Source organism: Hoplias malabaricus, chromosome Y (assembly GCF_029633855.1).
Source record: "Hoplias malabaricus isolate fHopMal1 chromosome Y, fHopMal1.hap1, whole genome shotgun sequence".
In the NCBI taxonomy this organism is placed as follows: domain Eukaryota; kingdom Metazoa; phylum Chordata; class Actinopteri; order Characiformes; family Erythrinidae; genus Hoplias; species Hoplias malabaricus.
In genome coordinates, this window is record NC_089820.1 from 84,754,140 (window position 1) to 84,772,604 (window position 18,465).

Consider the following 18,465-nt stretch of genomic DNA (forward strand, 5'->3'; position numbering starts at 1 on the left):
CAGTGGTGATTTAAAGATGAAAAGTACTTGAGGATTATTTGTAGTCTCCATCCAGTTAAACTGGCAAATAATGTTCATAAAAATATGATTCAAATTTATGATTAAAATGATATGATTTTCAAATTTCAGTTCAAATTTAACTTATTTATTTACACTGAGTGAACATGGAATCTCCCCGCAGATGGGACTGGAGACTAAGGTCTCAGCACTTGGGAGGTGAACATGTTCATCAACAAACCACTGTGCTGCCCCCAAAGAATAGAATGAATGCAACTATAAAAACTATTAAGTGACTATAAATTACAAGTTAGAAGGCCATCAAACATCTTTTAATTAAAATAAATACCGTAAATGAATCTTTAATCTAAACATGCTCATTTATTTTCGGGTGAAATATCAGAACATTTTTACACTCTTACAGAGGCATGTACGTTATATAACACGTATGTAACAGTTTTTTTGTTGCTGTTGTTTAAAAGAAAATGAAAATAGATTGTTATAGAACTGGTTTGAAATGAAAATACCTGTTGATCTCCTTCTGAAGAAGAACAAGATGATGATGATGATGATGATGATGACTATAAGACTGATCAAAACCACAACCCACGTAAGCAAAGGAGCCGGTCTCTTGTCATTGTCTGTGTCTAATGGTATGAAAACAGATTGTAAGTAATCTTGCAAGAAACACAGAGATTTTTCTTTATAACAGAATGTACTTCAGCATGTGTTTACACCTTTGTCACCACAGAATCGTCTCATCTCCAAAACAGCATTCTTTCCAGATGATGGAACTTTCGTTGATAAACACTGAGAGGACAATGTTTCCACTTTGTGTCTTCTCTTGGCAGGTTTTGTTATAACACGTGAAGTTAATGGAGAGGTCATGACTGCTGCAGGAGACGGTGATGTTACAAAGGTCACTCTTTGACTTGTTTGGGAATGAATTAAGACCTGGTGGCTCCACTTGATCTGAGGTGTACACACACACACTAAGTGGTGTTTGGTGTTTGCAGAGAGATGAGGGAACATCCACCCTCACACACACTAAGAGGAGGATGAATACCACCTCACCGCACCCGCCACAAACAACACAACAAAACAACATCCATAATCCCCAGATTCCCAATACAAACTGTCCCAAAACATGTTTAATCCCCAAAATAACTCCAACCTATTTGTGGGGGAGCTGCAGGTCACGTTGGAGCTCCCTATGTGAATCCCAGGCAGCCTCCCATGTAGGTGTCAAACGTTCATGTTGGAAGCAAACATCCACACAGCATTGTAAATGTCCCCAGAAATGTTCTTTCAGGCTGTGAGCTCCTGTCTTCTCTGCACTGCCTCACTGTTAGCTTTAGCTTCTCCTGCATTGCTAACTACAGACCCATTGTCTCTTCACTGGCCTTGGCTCACAGCACTAACATGATCATTACATTTCTTACAATGCCAGCAGTACAGTGTCCATTTTAAGACATACACACACACTCAGAAATAATGGTACGGTGCATTATTGTAACACACACAGTGTAATGTACCTTTAAAGGTAAAACATGATTTTTAAATTCCAGCTGTGTTCTCTAAATGTATATTACATTCTCTTCACTTTTCCAGAAAGAGAAATTAATATTTCTAAGACTGCATTATAGATTTGTGTAAAATAAAAGAACATTTAAAATAAAAGAACAAGTTCTGGAAATTAGACCTGTGTATGAAATCAACACAACTTTAAAATATTAAAATATTATTGAATAATTTACAGTTCTGTTCCTGAACATAAGGTACCACCACAGTGACAGTTTTTGAACAGTGTCAGACCTCAGTGTCAGTACTCTTTGTGAAATAGAACATCAGACTTCAGACCAAACGATATAACACCAGCCTCCATCAGAATAAAGGTATTAGACAAAGCTCCATCAGTGTAAAGGACCGTCATCAAAGTGCACGTCCTTATGGAACTTGTGCTGAATCTCAAAGTCTCAGGGGTGTTTACTGTAGGACCCAAAACTGTAAAACCAACTGCAGTAAAGTGTGCCTTATTTTCACAACTAACTACAATCAACCACATTACAGTAGGCCAGATGGAATAAACTCCAGTGTGTAGTTTAATAACCATTTCAAATATTATAAATTCTTAGGACAAACATTTTCTAAAACCAAATTGCAGTAATGCTTTAATGCAGTGTAATGTAAACTTTGCGTTTTATGCTCTCTATTGACTATACCTTACAAGGGCATATGGAACAAAACATGTGAACACAGCAGTATTTGTGTTTGGTGCGAGGAGAGAGATGTGGAATACTCATCCACCCTCCTACACCCTATGATGAAGGTGAAAACACAACAAAACAAACTTTATTAGCTTAGGTATTATTAAATACATTTCATTTAAATAATACAATTTATTATTACTTTTAAAATACAATAATATTTTGTGTATAGATTCACTTTTGTTGATTAATAAGTACATCATTATTTTAAACCATTGTACTGTTGATTTAACAAATCCATACACTCCTTTTAATTTTACTGTATTCATAAATCTAAATAATTTTACACAAGCACAGTGCCTATATAGATTTTTTTAAAAATAATACAGTTTTAGATGTCTAAGTAATTTTCACAGTACTGCACGTTCACTGCAGTTTGTTCCACATGTTTCTGCTAAAGGTGGGGGAGCCTGCATTGTAGCTAAAGGCATTAATCCTTGACACAACGAGTTGTGGGCCATTTGACTTTCTCTAGTCTCTCATTGAGAGATCAATGTCAGTGGATTTGTTGATGCTTTGCAAGAGCTCCTTTAAATGTATTTGTCTTGTATGAGGGATATGGAGTCAAAATAAAAAATTTTGGTAAAAGGAGAGGTGCTTGCAATCCAGTGGTAAACATATCCTTGTCCCATAATTTGTAATGTGTTTCTGGAGTCAAATTCAAAATGGGCAAACATTTTTTGAGGAAAGTTTCGACATTTAAACTATTTTCAGGTGAATGTAGTGTGTGTATGTGGAGGTTGTGGGTTCGATTCCCGCCCCGGGTGACTGTCTGTGAGGAGTGTGGTGTGTTCTCCCTGTGCCTGCGTGGGTTTCCTCCTGGTGACTGTCTGTGAGGAGTGTGGTGTGTTCTCTCTGTGTCTGTGTGGGTTTACTCCGGGTGACTTGTCTGTGAGGAGTGTGGTGTGTTCTCTCTGTGTCTGCGTGGGTTTCCTCCGGGTGACTGTCTGTGAAGAGTGTGGTGTGTTCTCTGTGTCTGCGTGGGTTTCCTCCGGGTGACTGTCTGTGAGGAGTGTGGTGTGTTCTCTCTGTGTCTGCGTGGGTTTCCTCCGGGTGACTGTCTGTGAGGAGTGTGGTGTGTTCTCCCTGTGTCTGCGTGGGTTTCCTCCGGGTGACTGTCTGTGAGGAGTTTGGTGTGTTCTCCCTGTGTCCGTGTGGGTTTCCTCCGGGTGCACCGGTTTCCTCCCACAGTCCAAAAACACACGTTGGTAGGTGGATTGGTGACTCAAAAGTGTCCGTAGGTGTGAGTGAATGTGTGTGTGTGTGTGTGTGTGTGTGTGTGTGTGTGTTGCCCTGTGAAGGACTGGCGCCCCCTCTAGGGTGTATTCCCGCCTTGCATCCAATTATTCCAGGTAGGCTCTGGACCCACTGTGACCCTGAACTGGATAAGGGTTACAGATAATGAATGAATGAACCCAACTGTCTACACCCAAGTTTAAATACATATTTTTATTTCACTTACCATTAATATAAATACTTATATATTTCTCTATTTTCTATTATCTGCATTTCCTGGTCTTTATAATAACAAGGTCGTTGTGACTTGATATCAGACTCTTTATATTGACTCTTCATGTTTTGTTCAATCCCTGACTGCTACAGAAATGAAGGTACACTAATGGCAGCATACAGGCCTCATATAGAAATTCTGCTAAATAAAGAGCCATTTGAGAGCTAAAAAACCTGTTTTTGATGAGCTGAGCCATCAATCTGAGTGGCTGAAAAGAACCAGAATCACAAGAATACATTTTTCCCCTCTGGTCTTGTTTGCTAACCTGAACCTGAGTAAAGCAGACCCTCGTTATCATATGAACATAGAAATACAGAATTAAGGAACAAAATAAATGAATTAAGCTGAAAATAAAAATCAATAAGTGATATAAGTCCTATTATGAATATTTATGCCTGGATTTTAGGCCTCCCATTGTCAGAGATCTTAAAAAGCATGTAAACGTGTTCTATTTTGTCACATTATCACAACAAAATTTAAAGTGTTAACGCACATGTGTAAGATGTTTAGAGCCAAATGGCCTTCAATATTATCCTTTTATTTCAATTTTATTCAGTAGCCTACACCATAGACAACACATTGTCTCATCGACAATAGACTGCAATGTCTGTGATTGGATCAGCAGTCAGATGGACATTGTTTATATTGAACTGAATAAGTACAGGAAAATCAACTTCTTCACACACAGAGAAGCAGACAGCAGCACATTCACAGTGAGAGATTTTCTCAGACATGGTGTGGATGGCAGAGATAGATAAAAAAGGTTGAACAAACGAAAAATACGGTGTGTTATTTTCATGGCACCTCATGTAAACTATGCTCTTTCACAAACAATGACCTACTCCATAAATAGTGCACTTTAAATATTTATAAAAGTAATTCTATTACATCACTGCATTATGTACTACAAAGTGTAGAAGAAGATGTTTGAGATTGAGCCCTAGTGGTGTGGTGGTGTAATTACAGAGCAATGCAGTAGTATAAATGCTCACCACGGTGTGGGGCTCTTGTGTAGCCTACGCTGTACTCTATGTCGAGTCAACACAGGATAAATCAGCCTTAAGGAGACAGAAAAGAAAGGAAACACTCATATAAAACATCCAATTTTAGAGACAAGCTGTGGGGCAAGTGGGAACTCTTGTGTCCTGTGTCTAAAATTCGATAATGGTTTATAAAGGTGCTTTTTCTTTTCTGTCTCTTTACTTTTGGGAAACACTATATTAATAAGTCTCAATACACACCTTCATTAGGACAGTCCAGTTTAAGTTTTTTCATCTCCAAAACATCCCTCTTCCAGCTGACTGGGTTGCTATGGTTACAGAGGATGGAGCTGCTGCTGACAAACAGTGAAAGGGAGACCAGTCCGAGTGATGACACTTTCCTCTCTTCACAGGTTTCCTCATCACAGCTGGAGTTGACAGAGAGGTGATGAGTTCTACAGGAGACAGTGATGTTACAGGTTTCCTTGTTTAGCTGGTAAATCAGGACTGGAGCCTCCACTGGGTCTGGGGTAAAACACACACAGACTCATCACTGTAATGCAGACAGACAGTGATTAATCACTCAAATCATTAAAAGCTACAGATCACTTAGTCTCTGAACTATTCAGTGTGCTTCAACACAACCAAGATCCAAATGAGAAGAGACAATTAATAAAAACTTAAATACGTTTACTTGTAATGTTAAAGCAATAAAACAAATGTACAATGCATGCAGATATGATATTGACCTAATAATCAATAATGTTTTTAAAGTAGAAATCTGTCAATATTTGAAATCTTCTTCTTAATTAAATTTAAATTGTGGAATTAGAAACAAAACTATACATTTTGGAACAGGAATGCCTCTTAAAACTAACTCACACAAAAGAAAATGATTACGGATTGTCACGCCCTCGTCATGTCTGTTTTTTCCGGCCATGTGCTGAGAGCGAGCACATGGCTATGTTTGTTGTTGTTTCCTGTCTCCGGCTTTGTTCCGCCTCCTTGTTCGTCACCCTCATTATCTGTTTCAGATGTGTCTCGTCTGTTTGTGTATTTAAGTCCCCTTCCCTCACTTCTTGTTGTCGTTCATTTGTATTGTCTGTTTCCTAAGTCACGTCGGTTTGTGTCATTTCTAGTCATGTCATTTCGTTTTTCTCCCCAAGCCTTGTCATTTCTTTCCTCTAAATATCGTTGTTTTGCCTCCAGTGTTTCCGTGTCTTGTTTCTTAGTTCGGTCTGTCTGTCTCTGTCGCTTTCCTCGTTTCATTTCATATGTCTAGTTGTTTCCGTAGTTGCCAGTCTTTGTTTCGTTATATCTTGTGTTTCATTAAAATTACAGTGTTTTAGCAAGTGCGTCCGCCCCGTGATCCCTGACACAGATACAAACCGGATTCCAAAAAAGTTGGGACACTAAACAAATTGTGAATAAAAACTGAATGCAATGATGTGGAGATGGCAAATGTCAATATTTTATTCGTAATAGAACATAGATGACAGATCAAAAGTTTAATCTGAGTAAATGTAACATTTTAAAGGAAAAATATGTTGATTCAAAATTTCACAGTGTCAACAAATCCCAAAAACGTTGGGACAAGTAGCAATAAGTGGCTGGAAAAAGGAAATTGAGCATATAACGAACAGCTGAAAGACCAATTAACACTAATTAGGTCAATTGACAACATGATTGTGTATAAAAAGAGCTTCTCAGAGTGTCAGTGTCTCTCTGGTAAGAGGATCACCAATTCCACCATTGTTGCGCAGAAAGATAGTGCAGCGATACCAGAATGGTGTTACCCAGCGTAACATAGCAAAGACTTTTAAGTTATCATCATCAACCGTGCGTAACATCATCAAAAGATTCAGAGAATCTGGAGCAATTGCTGTGCGTAAGGGTCAAGGCCGTAAAACTCTACTGGATGCTCGTGATCTCCGGGCCCTTAAACGTCGCTGCACCTCAAACAGGAACGCCACTGTCAAGGAAATAACAGAATGGGCTCAGGAATACTTCCAGAAAGCATTGTCAGTAAACACAATCCACCGTGCCATCCGCCGTTGCCAGCTGAAACTCTACAGTGCAAAGAGGAAGCCATTTCTAAGCAAGCTCCACAAGCTCAGACGTTTGCACTGGGCCTGGGGTCTTTTAAAATGGAGTGTGGCAAAATGGAAGACTGTTCTGTGGTCAGATGAGTCATGATTTGAAGTTCTTTATGGAACACTGGGACGCCATGTCATCCGGACCAGAGAGGACAAGGATAACCCAAGTTGTTATCAACGCTCCGTTCAGAAGCCTGCGTCACTGATGGTATGGGGTTGCATGAGTGCTTGTGGCATGGGCAGCTTGCATGTCTGGAAAGACACCATTAATGCAGAGAACTATGTTCAGGTTCTAGAACAACATATGCTCCCATCTAGGCGTCATCTCTTTCAGGGAAGACCCTGCATTTTTCAACAAGATAATGCCAGACCACATTCTGCAGCAATCACAACATCATGGCTACGTAGGAGAAGGATCCGGGGACTGAAATGGCAGCCTGCAGTCCAGATCTTTCACCTATAGAGAATATTTGGTGCATCATAAAGAGGAAGGTGCAACAAAGAAGGCCCAAGAAGATTGAACAGTTAGAGGCCTGTATTAGACATGAATGGGAGAGCATTCCTATTTCTAAACTTGAGAAACTGGTCTCCTCTGTCCCCAGACGTCTGTAGAGTGTTGTAAGAAGAAGGGGGGATGCCACACAGTGGTAAAAAATGGCCTTGTCCCAACTTTTTTGGGATTTGTTAACGCCATGAAATTTTGAAACAACATATTTTTCCCTTAAAATGATACATTCTCTCAGTTTAAACTTTTGATCTGTGATTTGTGTTCTATTCTGAACAAAATATTAGATGTTGGCTCCTCCACATCATTGCATTCAGTTTTTATTCACAATTTGTTTAGTGTCCCAACTTTTTTGGAATCTGGTTTGTAGATTGGACATGCTACATAATAGTTTTGAACATAGGTTTTAGTGTAAAATTAATTTAATAAATTGTAAAAAGAAATATTAATGCAGAAACTGGGTACCACTTTAAAGTAAGATTTTAGTTGTAAAGGTTTATAAATGTTTTAAAAACCTGTTTATTGCATGGTTATTAATTAGGTTGTAAACACCTTAATAATATTTTGTAACACAGAGATCGAAAGTGCAACAGTGACCTCTTTTGGTCTAATACTGAAAGTGTCAGAATTTACTGAAAATATTGCAGTAAAGAATAAGCTCAGACCTGAGAATGTGAACTTGGTCATTTCACATGTTAAAGTTCACCACATTATCACTGCTGTATAAAAAGACTCTCTGTTGGTGGTTAACTCGTGCAGTGATTTAACTTATTAACAAATGTGTGCTGGCGCTGACAGGGTTAATGTTGACTAATGGAGAAGACAATCTATGTTAAGTATTTTGAAAGTTTGCAAGTTTAACTGTTTAGAAGGATGTGGGTTCACTATTTGGCAAACAACAAGTCATGGTTGCCCTTTCTATCTATAACTGATTATTATTAATGACTATTAATGTATTAACAACTAAATTTATGAATAGTAGTTGTAATAATAAATAATAATATAATTAGTTTTTCCTTCTCTTGTAAAGTTTCTATTTTGGGAGATACATGTTTTTAATTGGACAGCAATGATATCTAGGTTCGCGGTTCCTTTTACCAATTAAATAAATGGACAGTATTTCTTGTGGACATTCTAATCCCTGGTTTGTCACTTCCCTTAAATCTGTGTGCAGTTTTATTACATTGCCCTTCTCCCAGTTTGTGTACTTGTATTCTGACAGTTCTTAAAAAAGAAAAATCAGTGGATTTCCCCTTTAATTAGTGCAAATAATAAATAAATAAATGTTCCACTACCAGAGCAGCTCTGCACTGAACAACACTTCTGTGAGGTTTATTCATTTTTATTAATGTCACTGAACTGACACAAGTGACCATTCCTCAGCAGCCTGTAAGATTTACTCATTTTTAACTGGCCACTTTTGGACAGGCCGCTCTGGCTGAGTTTAATTTGTTTCTAAACGCTTAGCTGTGTAAGTCATAAATTAATGAACAAAACATCAGACACATGGTTTAATTTCTATATTAAAAATAGTTAAATATTATTTCATAATATACTGTGTATGTTCATATTTAGCCAGTGTTTTTATACAGATATTTGAGTTCAGGGGCTGTAAGAATAAATGTGTGTAAATAAGTAATAAGTGTGTGCTGAAAGTGCAGGGTGTTAACAGCAGAGTTCACTGATATTCTGTAACACTTACCCAACACTGAGAGATTATACACTGCAACTACTTTGTTTTTGAAACCTGATGCTCTTGCTTCATAGAGTCCACTATCAGTCTTCTGTAAGTTCTTCAGTGTCAGACTGTAGGTTTCCTCATTGAAATCCATTCTGTGTTTATAACTGGGAGAGGGATTAAATCTTCTGATGTCTCCTAAGTCATAATATCGTAGAACATTTTTAGTTCCATTAAATATCCAATCAAAGGTTGTAAAATTTAGTAGAGGATCCTGTGTGTGCAGCTGAACAGAATCACCAACCGACTTAAACACCTCACTGGACGCTGTAGAGAAAAAACACACAGTAATTTGGTTATTTCTTAAATATATATATATTTTAAATATATACATTTTCAGTTTCATTAAACACCCAGATAAATGTTGTAAACTCTGGTAGAGGCTCCTGTGTGTGCAGCTGAACTGAGTCACCAACCGACACAAATACTTTTCATTATTTATAACGCAGTTACCCTAATTTAATACAGCATTTTATGAACTGCTTGTTCAGAATGAAACTCAGCAGGCTGGCTTTAAAAAATACAGCAATCATTATTTAATTATTAGGCTTAGTTTTAAACCTAGGTTTACTTCAGTCAGGTCAACGCTCTCTTCTTTAGGTTACAGCTGTACACCTTTGTTCCAGTGAAATATTTGCTGATGTTCTAATTTGAAAAGAATAGAAGTAAATATGGCCCTGTTTATCAGGTTCAGTGCCCAGGTTCTGTTTGGGTTTAACATTAAAAATAAAGAAAAAGAATAAAATAAAACATTTTTCTAAATATTTGTACAGTCCACATTTTATTAGAACTTGCTTCAAATAAAATTAAACATATAGAAATATAAATAAATCAAACCAAATCATATGAACATTAATGTGCAGAAGTGTGTTCTGTGTAGAGGAAGTGTTTATTTATTTTCACTTATTCATGAAGTAAACATCTTCACACACTACTCCATCTGACTGTGTGTTAACTGTAATTTAACATGTGTTTAATTTGTTATTGAGTTTAAAATATCATTTAGTTTAAGCCCAACCTCTACACAGCAGTGTCACGAAGTGTCAACAACATCAGCACCGTCTGTAAAACTGACCCTCCTCAGAAATGATACATTACTCAGACACTAAACACTTCAGAGATTCATTTCAGAGATGTTCAGTTCTTACCTGTGCTGGAGCTCAGAGTGAACAGAGTGAAGATCAGCTGGAGCATCAGCACCATGTTACAGTTCATGAGAAGCTTCGCTTTTAGAAGTAAGAAGGGAGCTCTGAATAATCCCTCCTCTGTCCGTTTGGTTCATTAAAAAAACTGTGAAAACACCCCAAAAGGCTTTCATTGTTTCTTTCTAAATCATAAAAAACAAATACAATGTAATTAAAACAAAACAAAGACGGGGCCCAGAGCTTTTGGATTTGTATTTTATGAAGAATGTGCTCTTGAGGAAAAGAGAGAATGATGCAGACTTTTCTCTTTTCGCTTTTAAATGCAGTTTTTATCTGGTGGTTCTTACTATGTGTGTTAAAGTTTAGTTGGTGTTTCTCTGTGGTTTGTTTAGTTTCTATTTATTACTATCCTGCACTATGCACTGACTTCCTCCTTCATTGCTTCTGTTCCACTGTGGCTTTAAGCTGTGGTTTAGAAAAAAAGGCGTGGGGCTCGTGCAGTCAGATGCACTTAATAAAATGTTTACAGACTATGATAGACACATACACACACATGCACACACATACACACACACGCACACACACACACACACACACACACATATCTATGATGGTGATGGCATCATAGATAAGTTGACCTCAAGAATTCTATCTTCTATCCTCGTTCGTGTCGGGGTTTTTTCCGAGCTCCTCACTAAAAGCTGCATTTGTAAAGCTTCTTCTAAAAAAGGAAAATTTTGAATCATCTCTGATAAGTAACTACAGGCCAATTTCTAATTTACCGTTCATTGGCAAAATCACTAAGAAAATAGTTTTCAGGCAAATCACTAGTTTCTTGTCCATAAACAGTAGCCTAGACAAATTCCAGTCCGGGTTCCGGTCTAATCACAGCACTGAGATTGCTCTAATCAAGGTCATTAATGACATCCGCTTTAATACAGAGGCTGGAAAGGTATCTCTTCTATTACTTCTTGACCTTAGTGCTTCCTTTGATACCATTGACCAAAAGATTCTTATAGATAGACTCACAAACTGGGTTGGACTCTCAGGAACAGTCCTGAAGTGGTTCGTTTCTTACCTGGAAGGCAGGAGCTACTTTGTAGAAACAGGAAATTATATTTCAGCGAATATGCCAGTGACCTGTGGTGTCCCCCAGGGCTCTATTCTTGGTCCACTTTTATTTAATTTATACATGCTTCCTCTTGGCCAGATTCTACAGGACTATGGGCTGTCTAGCATTGCTAGCATTTCTAGCATTGATTACTGTGATGGTCTCTGAGCTGGACTTCCAAAAAAGACCATTAAACAGCTTCAGCTGATTCAAAACACAGTGAGAGTCTCAAAAGAAGAGATCTCATCACCCACCCCCCATCCTCCAATCCTTACACTGGAGACCAGTCTGTTACAGAATAGACTTTAAGGTGTCATTACTGGTCTATAAATGTCTTAATTGGGTAGGACCAGTGTATCTGCTACAGAGATATGAGCCGAGCAGAGCTCTCAGATCTTTAGGAACTACTCAGTTAGTCCTGACTTAGGTCAAAACTAAACATTTGCTCTTAAATGCAACCAGCTGACTGAGAATATTAGAAGATCCCTGACTTTAGACACTTTTAAATCAATGCTTCAAACATTCCTGTTTGAGCAGCTACAGCTCGGTTTAAAATACTGCACTTTTATTTCTGTAACTGCACTTTAGTTCTTTTCTTGTATTCTATCATTTTAAATTGTTTTGATCATTTAATCATTTTACTCTTTTTATGTAAGTGTTTTATTGGACTTTTATGATTTTATTCTGGCTTTTAATGTAAGTTTTTTTTTTTCTGTAAAGCACTTTGAATTGCTTCTGTATGAAAGGTGCTCTATAAATAAACTTGCCTTGCCTCACTCTGTTTTTCCTGCTCTCTTGCTTTTATCTCTCTGTAGCTCTGTTCCTGGTGGATAACTATCATGAGGTCTACCTGTGGCAGGGCTGGTGGCCACAGGACACTGAAACACCAGGGTCAGCTCGCATCCGTTGGGATGCTGATAGGAAATGTGCCATGGAAACTGTGCTCCGATACTGCAGAGGTGAGGTACCAACTTAGTGCAGGGTTTGCCTATACTTTTTGATTAAATATGGACAATAGATATTAAGGCTTAACTGGTGATGTTTTCACCTTTCAGAGAAGAATGAGAGAAATCCTCAGAAGTCGTACCTGATCCACGCCGGGCTGGAGCCCCTCACCTTCACTAACATGTTCCCCAGCTGGGAGCATCGAGAAGATATCGCAGAGATCACAGAACAGGTGAGACTGCGCACACACACACACCTGTAAATAACCTCTGTATTCTAAAATGTATATAGAAATATATTCTCATATGTGGGTAACTGGGCTATTTCTTTTTAAAATGAATTGTTAAAATAAGACACATTTAAAAACTCATGTTGGTTTGTAATTTGTTGCTTTTGTCTGAACCTGTAAAGTAGCCTTTTTTTTCACAGCCTCATACAGCGCAGTACACTGTGAGATGAAATAACGTTCCTCCAGGACGTTTGGTGCAACATACAAACCCCTTTCCCAGAAAAGTTGGGACATTTGTATAAAATGCAATAAAATGAAGAGTCTTTGTTTATTCCCTCGAAGCTTTATTTATCCGAGAGAAACCTAGAAAATATTCATTCATTCATTATCTGTAACCCTTATCCAGTTCAGGGTCGCGGTGGGTCCAGAGCCTACCTGGAATCACTGGGCGCAAGGCAGGAATACACCCTGGAGGGGGCGCCAGTCCTTCACAGGGCAACTCGCACATTTACTCATACACTCACACCTACAGACACTTTTGAGTCTCCAATCCACCTACCACCATGTGTTTTTGGACTGTGGGAGGAAACCGGAGCACCCGGAGGAAACCCCTACAGACACAGGGAGAACACACCACACTCCTCACAGACAGTCACCCGGAATGGGAATCGAACCCCACAACCTCCAGGCTGTGCCACCCTAGAGAAATATTGAGAATAAATAATTTCAGTGTTGTCACAGAACTTGATTGTATTTTGTAAATATAAATAGATTTAGAATAACTTACTACACACTCTAAAAAAGCTACAATGGAAGCATTACAATGTATTATATTTTTCTCTTAACATCTGATTTTCTAATGGCATTAGAAGATGTGAACAATTAATAGCTTCCATCCCAAAACTGTAAAGTTTTTCTCTATTGTATTGACTTAACTTGGTGTGTGTGTGTGTGTGTGTGTGTGTGTGTGTGTGTGTGTGTGTGTGTAGGAGGCAGAGGTGTGTAAACAGATCATTCTGGTGGAGGACGTTCTCTCTCGTCTCTGTCAAAGCACCTACCCACTTGAAGAGCTGCAGAGCCGACCCCTTCCCCACGGCGTTGACCCTCTGCGTCTTGAAATCTACCTTTCCGACGACGACTTTGAGGTTAGATCATGCACCTTCCATTCATTCCTCAGTGCTCAGGATTCAAACTTAAGATCTCAGAATGATTGTATTCGAAATGTATTTTTTTTCATTCATTCATTAAGATCCTTTACTTATAAAATATGAATGTTAAAGGTATTATATTCGGTCCCAAATCTGAAGGATATTAACAGCTGTAACCCTTGTGATAAACTGAATTTCTGAGAGAACTTTGATCCGTAAACACTGAATCTGTACAAAGTCATAACTGGTGATGAATAACCTGAAGGACAGTAGTATTTGGCCTGAATGGTCCTTTTTAAAAGAGAGGTGTTTTCTTGTACTCAGTTTCTAAATGTGCAGATTCTGATATTCTGTTTTCATACTCCAGGCTGGTTTGTAGGGGTTTGTAGGTGAGTGTTTCTTTATACACGAGTGGATCTCACACAGAGAAATCACTGCTCCTGTCCTCTCCTATTGCACTCTTCTTTCCTTGGCTTCTTTTTGCCTTTTCTAAGGCTAGGACACGCGTGCTTCAGTACATGTTTTACATTTATGGACTTCTCCAAGCTTTTACTTTAGGTTGCCTAGCATCACCACAACTTTGTTTCTTCTGGTTTAGCGTAGCACCTTAGCACCTTTTACCCTCATTCTCAAAGGATCTCACTAACACTCTCTCGCTCTCTCTCTTTTAGTTCCACAACACCCCCAACCCACCTCTGAACTCCCTCCCGTTCTCCATCACTGTCACTTTCTCCCTCATCCTCCCTCCATCCCTCTTTCCTCATTTGATTTTGATCTTGCTCTGTTTCACCCTCTCTTCTTTCTATGCAGTTCCATAGTTAAATTCCTTTCACCTGAACTCAAGGCATGAATCATTGAGGTGTGATATTACTAGCTTCTAGTGAGAGCTGTCAATAAAGTCCTGTTTTGTTAAGTTCCGCTGATGTGTAGACACCGTGCTGCTGGAATCTTGGTCGGTCCCAGATGGCTGCAGTGGTGAAGTTCACTCCAGTCAGAGACACTTTAGGCCACAGACCTAAAGCTCACAATGTGCAAAATGGGAATGATGAGATTCAGCAGAGAGAGGGGTTTCAAGGTGGTCCTCTTTGTATTTTGATGAGCCTGTCACTCCCAAAGCTCTTTGATTATCTGCTCATTTTTAGTAGATCATCTGTGAATGAATGTAACTCTTTCTGTGTATTATCCTCACTGCTGCTTCTCATAGTGAACTAAACAAAACTTGTTAAAAACGAGCACAATGCTCCGTGCTAGAAGTAGTTTGTAATGCAGGACAAAACACTTATTAAATGAAGTGGACTTTTTTCCACACCATTTTCTCGCTCTCCAGGCTGTTTGTGTTGAGCTGGAAACAGATCTGAAGTGTTCACGAAAACCTAGTGTCACTTAAAAAAATAAAAAATAAAATAAAAAAGGGGCTTGGTCCAATATACTAGGCATCCTCTGTCTGCTCCTGCTCATGGCAGAGAAACAGCATGAAAATAAACACAGACCAGCTACAAAACTAAATGACTTGAGTAATTCAAACAGTGAATAAAAAGTTAAACTTCAGCCACATAAACAGTCTTTTCTCCCCCAAACACTGTTCCACCTCAAAAGACGGAGAGCTTCCATACGTAAACAAACCAAAGACAACAGCAGTTCCTCAGAATCAGAGCTTGTTGCCTTTAAGCCTGAGTTTGAAAAGTATTCAAGTACTACTTCAGATATAAAGATGAGTATTTGCAGTGACTGTTTCAGCTCAATAAGACACATTATTGTTGATAGAATCACGCATGTTTTAGACGTTATAAAATAAGATTAATGGTATTCTAAATAAATCTTAAATATTTTAATTTTTTGTTGACGGCTGTTCTTGGAGAAAGTCCAGTTTTTGCCATGGCTGTACATTTCAGACAGATGTTGAGACCTCACCACATTCTTCTAGGTGGTGGTTTGTCCTCACTGACTGTCCTCTCGTGACTCTCGTGTATGTTCTGTTTCCTCAGAAAGCTCTGGAGATGAAGCGTGAGGAGTATGAGGCCTTGCCCGGGTGGAAGCAAGTCAACCTTAAAAAAGCCAAAGGACTCTTCTAGGCCCCTGTGATCACGTTGATGGTACCTCCACATTTCCACTTGGGGTAGTGGGACCTGGGGTTGTCATGGAAACCACCCCCACTGGAGTGTGGTCAGGCTACGTTCTGAGAACAGGGTGATGGGGTCACACCGATGGTCACTTTAGTATATGCACTTGTGTGCGAAACTGCCGCAGTGTAAGTCTTCGACGTTATCGCTGTGTTCCGAGGAAGTGATGTTGTTGTATTCGTGTCGGCACAATCTACGCACTTTCAGCAGCTGCCACTGTCCACTGTGTGATGTCATGTCTTTATGAACTGTGCTGTGCAGTATCATATCTTACATCAAACACTGTCATTTTGTCCTTTTCTGTTTCTTTTTATCACGTGTCGGGAGAAGGGTTTGATACGTCTCCTTGTTTTGTCCTGCGTCTGTCCTGGGGATGGTGCTGTGCATGTCATTTTGGAAATGTGTGTTAAAAACAAGTAAGTGTTTTAATAGAATTAAAATTGCTCTGGCTCTGGATTTTCCATCGTAAGAGGAGTTAACGTTATACAGAAGGGACTCTAGTCTGCATTTCAAAGACTTTCATTGATAAAAGAAATGGTGAATAAACAAAGCATATTAAAAAATGTCACCAACTCGTGTTTTATTGTTGCTCTCCATTGTTGTCTAAATTTTATGAAATTACATAAACCACGTGGCATGATTGTGGGAGATTTGTTTGCTAGCTTATAACTGGAGCTCGTATTATTCATGCAATGACTAAAGGATGATGACTTAAAATCAATGTTAACAGTTTTGGGGAACTGCTGTTCTCAAGTAAAAACTAACTCCCCATAACGTGTTTCACTCAAACTGTCTCTTAAAGTGGAACGGTTTGTTTGAGCAAGAAGCAGAAAGTACCCAGTGGGTGAAGTTTAACTTGTAAGTTTTAAATTTATTTGTGACTTGAGCGCTTTAGTTTTGTGGCACTTATGGGATGTCTTTAAAGTGTATTCTGTTAAAATTGAGCCTTTTAAGGAGCCGAAGTTTGCACATTGTTCTGCACTGGCTGGAAATCGGTATGTGTTCAGCATAAAGCTAAACTGTTTAAAATGTACATCACAATTACGCTCCTTTCTCTCACATGCTATAATAGGCCTTCATTATTAGACAGGTAGATCTGGCATTTCTTGGGGCAGACAGAGGGACACTAAACACAAGCGCTAAACTGTAAACGAGGCTGAACACTAAACAAGGACTAAACAAAACTAAGGGGCTAAATACAGCTAAACGCTAAACAAGGACTATAAAGAACTAAGGGGCTAAGTGCTAAATACAGCTAAACACTAACCATTAAACAAGGCTTAACACTAAACAAGGAATTGAAACATAAAACAAGGGCTAAACATGGATAATTAAACATAAAACAAGGCTAAACATAGAAAAATGCTAAGGACCATGAACAACAACCAAACATACATACAAATGAACCACTGACAAGGACTATATAAAGACAACACCAACAAGAAACACCTGGGTACTAATTAAGACACATTACACTAGAAACACAAGGGAGGATATCACATGACCAGGGAACAAGCAGGAAGCAGACACAAGACGGGGAAACAGTCACATGACAAGGGGAGCACAAACAAGGAACAAAAACAGAACAGAACACAAAACAGCACGTTACAGTAGCGATCTTAAGTTCACACACAAAAATAAGGAAAAGAAACCAAACAACAAATATCTAACTAGTTTCAGCTCTTGCCCAAGTTCTTCTTCCTCTGTCTCATTCCAATCACAAGATTCCCAGTCAAAACTATAGCACAACTCTTATAGAACTTTGTTCTTACACTATTATGGTCATAATACGCATCTAAAATGAGATCCTGTTTCATGAGGACCTTAGTAAGCACCTCTCCTGAAGTTGTTGGAAGACTTCACATACTTAATTTCATATTCAAATGGAAGTGAAGGAACAATGTTGTATTCTCCCTTAGCACCCATGGGTGAAATGTTCTTCAACAAAAGGAACCTGATGCACAACTTCTTTCCAGGTGCTGGGAATGGCTGCCTGCCGCTCCAGGTTTGTGTGCTCGCCCTTATTTCACGTGTGTGTGAGAGTGTGCAGGCACCTTTCGTTGCTCATTATATTCTGTATGATGACAAATAAAATCAATTTTACATCTAGAAATGCATGAACTTTGTATGATGCATCTTCTTCACCAGCCGCACTAAGAACGAAGCTTTCAAATCGAAACCGAAAAACTTTAAATCCATTTTATGATCAATTATTAGTCTGGAAAGCAGCTATTGTAATTATCATCTGAATTATGCAAGTTTTATGTAAGGGATTTAACGCCATAAAAGAGATTACATTTCTGCCCACCATCCAAAGATCTAATGTTCTTATTTTTATGCCCCTCCCTCCAGGTGATGGATTAGTGCATTCATTCATTGTCTGTAACCCTTATCCAGTTCAGGACAGCAGTGGGTCTGGAGCCTACCCAGATTCAATGGGCACAAGGTAGGAATACACCCTGTAGGGGGCACCAGTCCTTCACAGGGCAACACACACTCACACACTCACACCTACGGACACTTTGGAGTCTCCAATCCACCTACCAGCGTGTGTTTTTGGAGCGTGGGAGGAAACCCACATGGACCCAGTTCTCAAACTTTTTCTATCATTCCCAACCTCAGACGAAGGGGAATTTCCGTTCCCCACATGTAGCATATCGCACGCCAATAAAAT

The 18,465-nt window shown here is 38.9% G+C and overlaps 2 protein-coding genes across 3 annotated transcripts; one reads left to right on the forward strand and one right to left on the reverse strand.

Annotated features, from left to right (window-relative positions):
• Positions 1 to 3,831: 3,831 nt before the first annotated feature.
• LOC136679517 (SLAM family member 7-like) lies at positions 3,832 to 10,345 on the reverse strand. Of its 2 annotated transcripts, XM_066658099.1 has the most exons (4): positions 10,242 to 10,345; positions 9,058 to 9,360; positions 5,016 to 5,279; positions 3,832 to 4,832 (listed from the first exon to the last, which is right to left on the reverse strand). In XM_066658099.1, exons 1-4 carry the CDS (start codon positions 10,306 to 10,308, stop codon positions 4,828 to 4,830), a joined length of 639 nt encoding a protein of 212 aa, XP_066514196.1. In that variant the 5' UTR covers positions 10,309 to 10,345; the 3' UTR covers positions 3,832 to 4,827. The 2 variants fall into 2 exon arrangements, with proteins under 2 accessions (XP_066514196.1, XP_066514195.1); XM_066658098.1 differs by having other exon boundaries at positions 3,832 to 5,279.
• A 1,022-nt stretch (positions 10,346 to 11,367) lies between these two features.
• Positions 11,368 to 15,743, forward strand: LOC136678575 (supervillin-like). Its single transcript, XM_066656617.1, has 5 exons — positions 11,368 to 11,407; positions 12,165 to 12,308; positions 12,405 to 12,526; positions 13,513 to 13,668; positions 15,657 to 15,743. Exons 1-5 carry the CDS (start codon positions 11,368 to 11,370, stop codon positions 15,741 to 15,743), a joined length of 549 nt encoding a protein of 182 aa, XP_066512714.1.
• Positions 15,744 to 18,465: the final 2,722 nt, after the last annotated feature.

What these genes read in the sequence shown, in the direction of transcription:
- LOC136679517 (XM_066658098.1), bottom strand. Translation starts at nt 10,308, where the DNA reads ATGAACTGTAACATGGTGCTGATGCTCCAGCTGATCTTCACTCTGTTC. An exon ending in CACTCTGAGCTCCAGCACAG is followed by an intron (nt 9,361 to 10,241) that starts GTAAGAACTGAA and finishes TTTTCTCTACAG; the next exon opens with CGTCCAGTGAGGTGTTTAAG. An exon ending in GTATAATCTCTCAGTGTTGG is followed by an intron (nt 5,280 to 9,057) that starts GTAAGTGTTACA and finishes GTTTTACCCCAG; the next exon opens with ACCCAGTGGAGGCTCCAGTC.
- LOC136678575 (XM_066656617.1), top strand. Translation starts at nt 11,368, where the DNA reads ATGCCAGTGACCTGTGGTGTCCCCCAGGGCTCTATTCTTG. An exon ending in CCCCCAGGGCTCTATTCTTG is followed by an intron (nt 11,408 to 12,164) that starts GTCCACTTTTAT and finishes ATCTCTCTGTAG; the next exon opens with CTCTGTTCCTGGTGGATAAC. An exon ending in TGTGCTCCGATACTGCAGAG is followed by an intron (nt 12,309 to 12,404) that starts GTGAGGTACCAA and finishes TTCACCTTTCAG; the next exon opens with AGAAGAATGAGAGAAATCCT.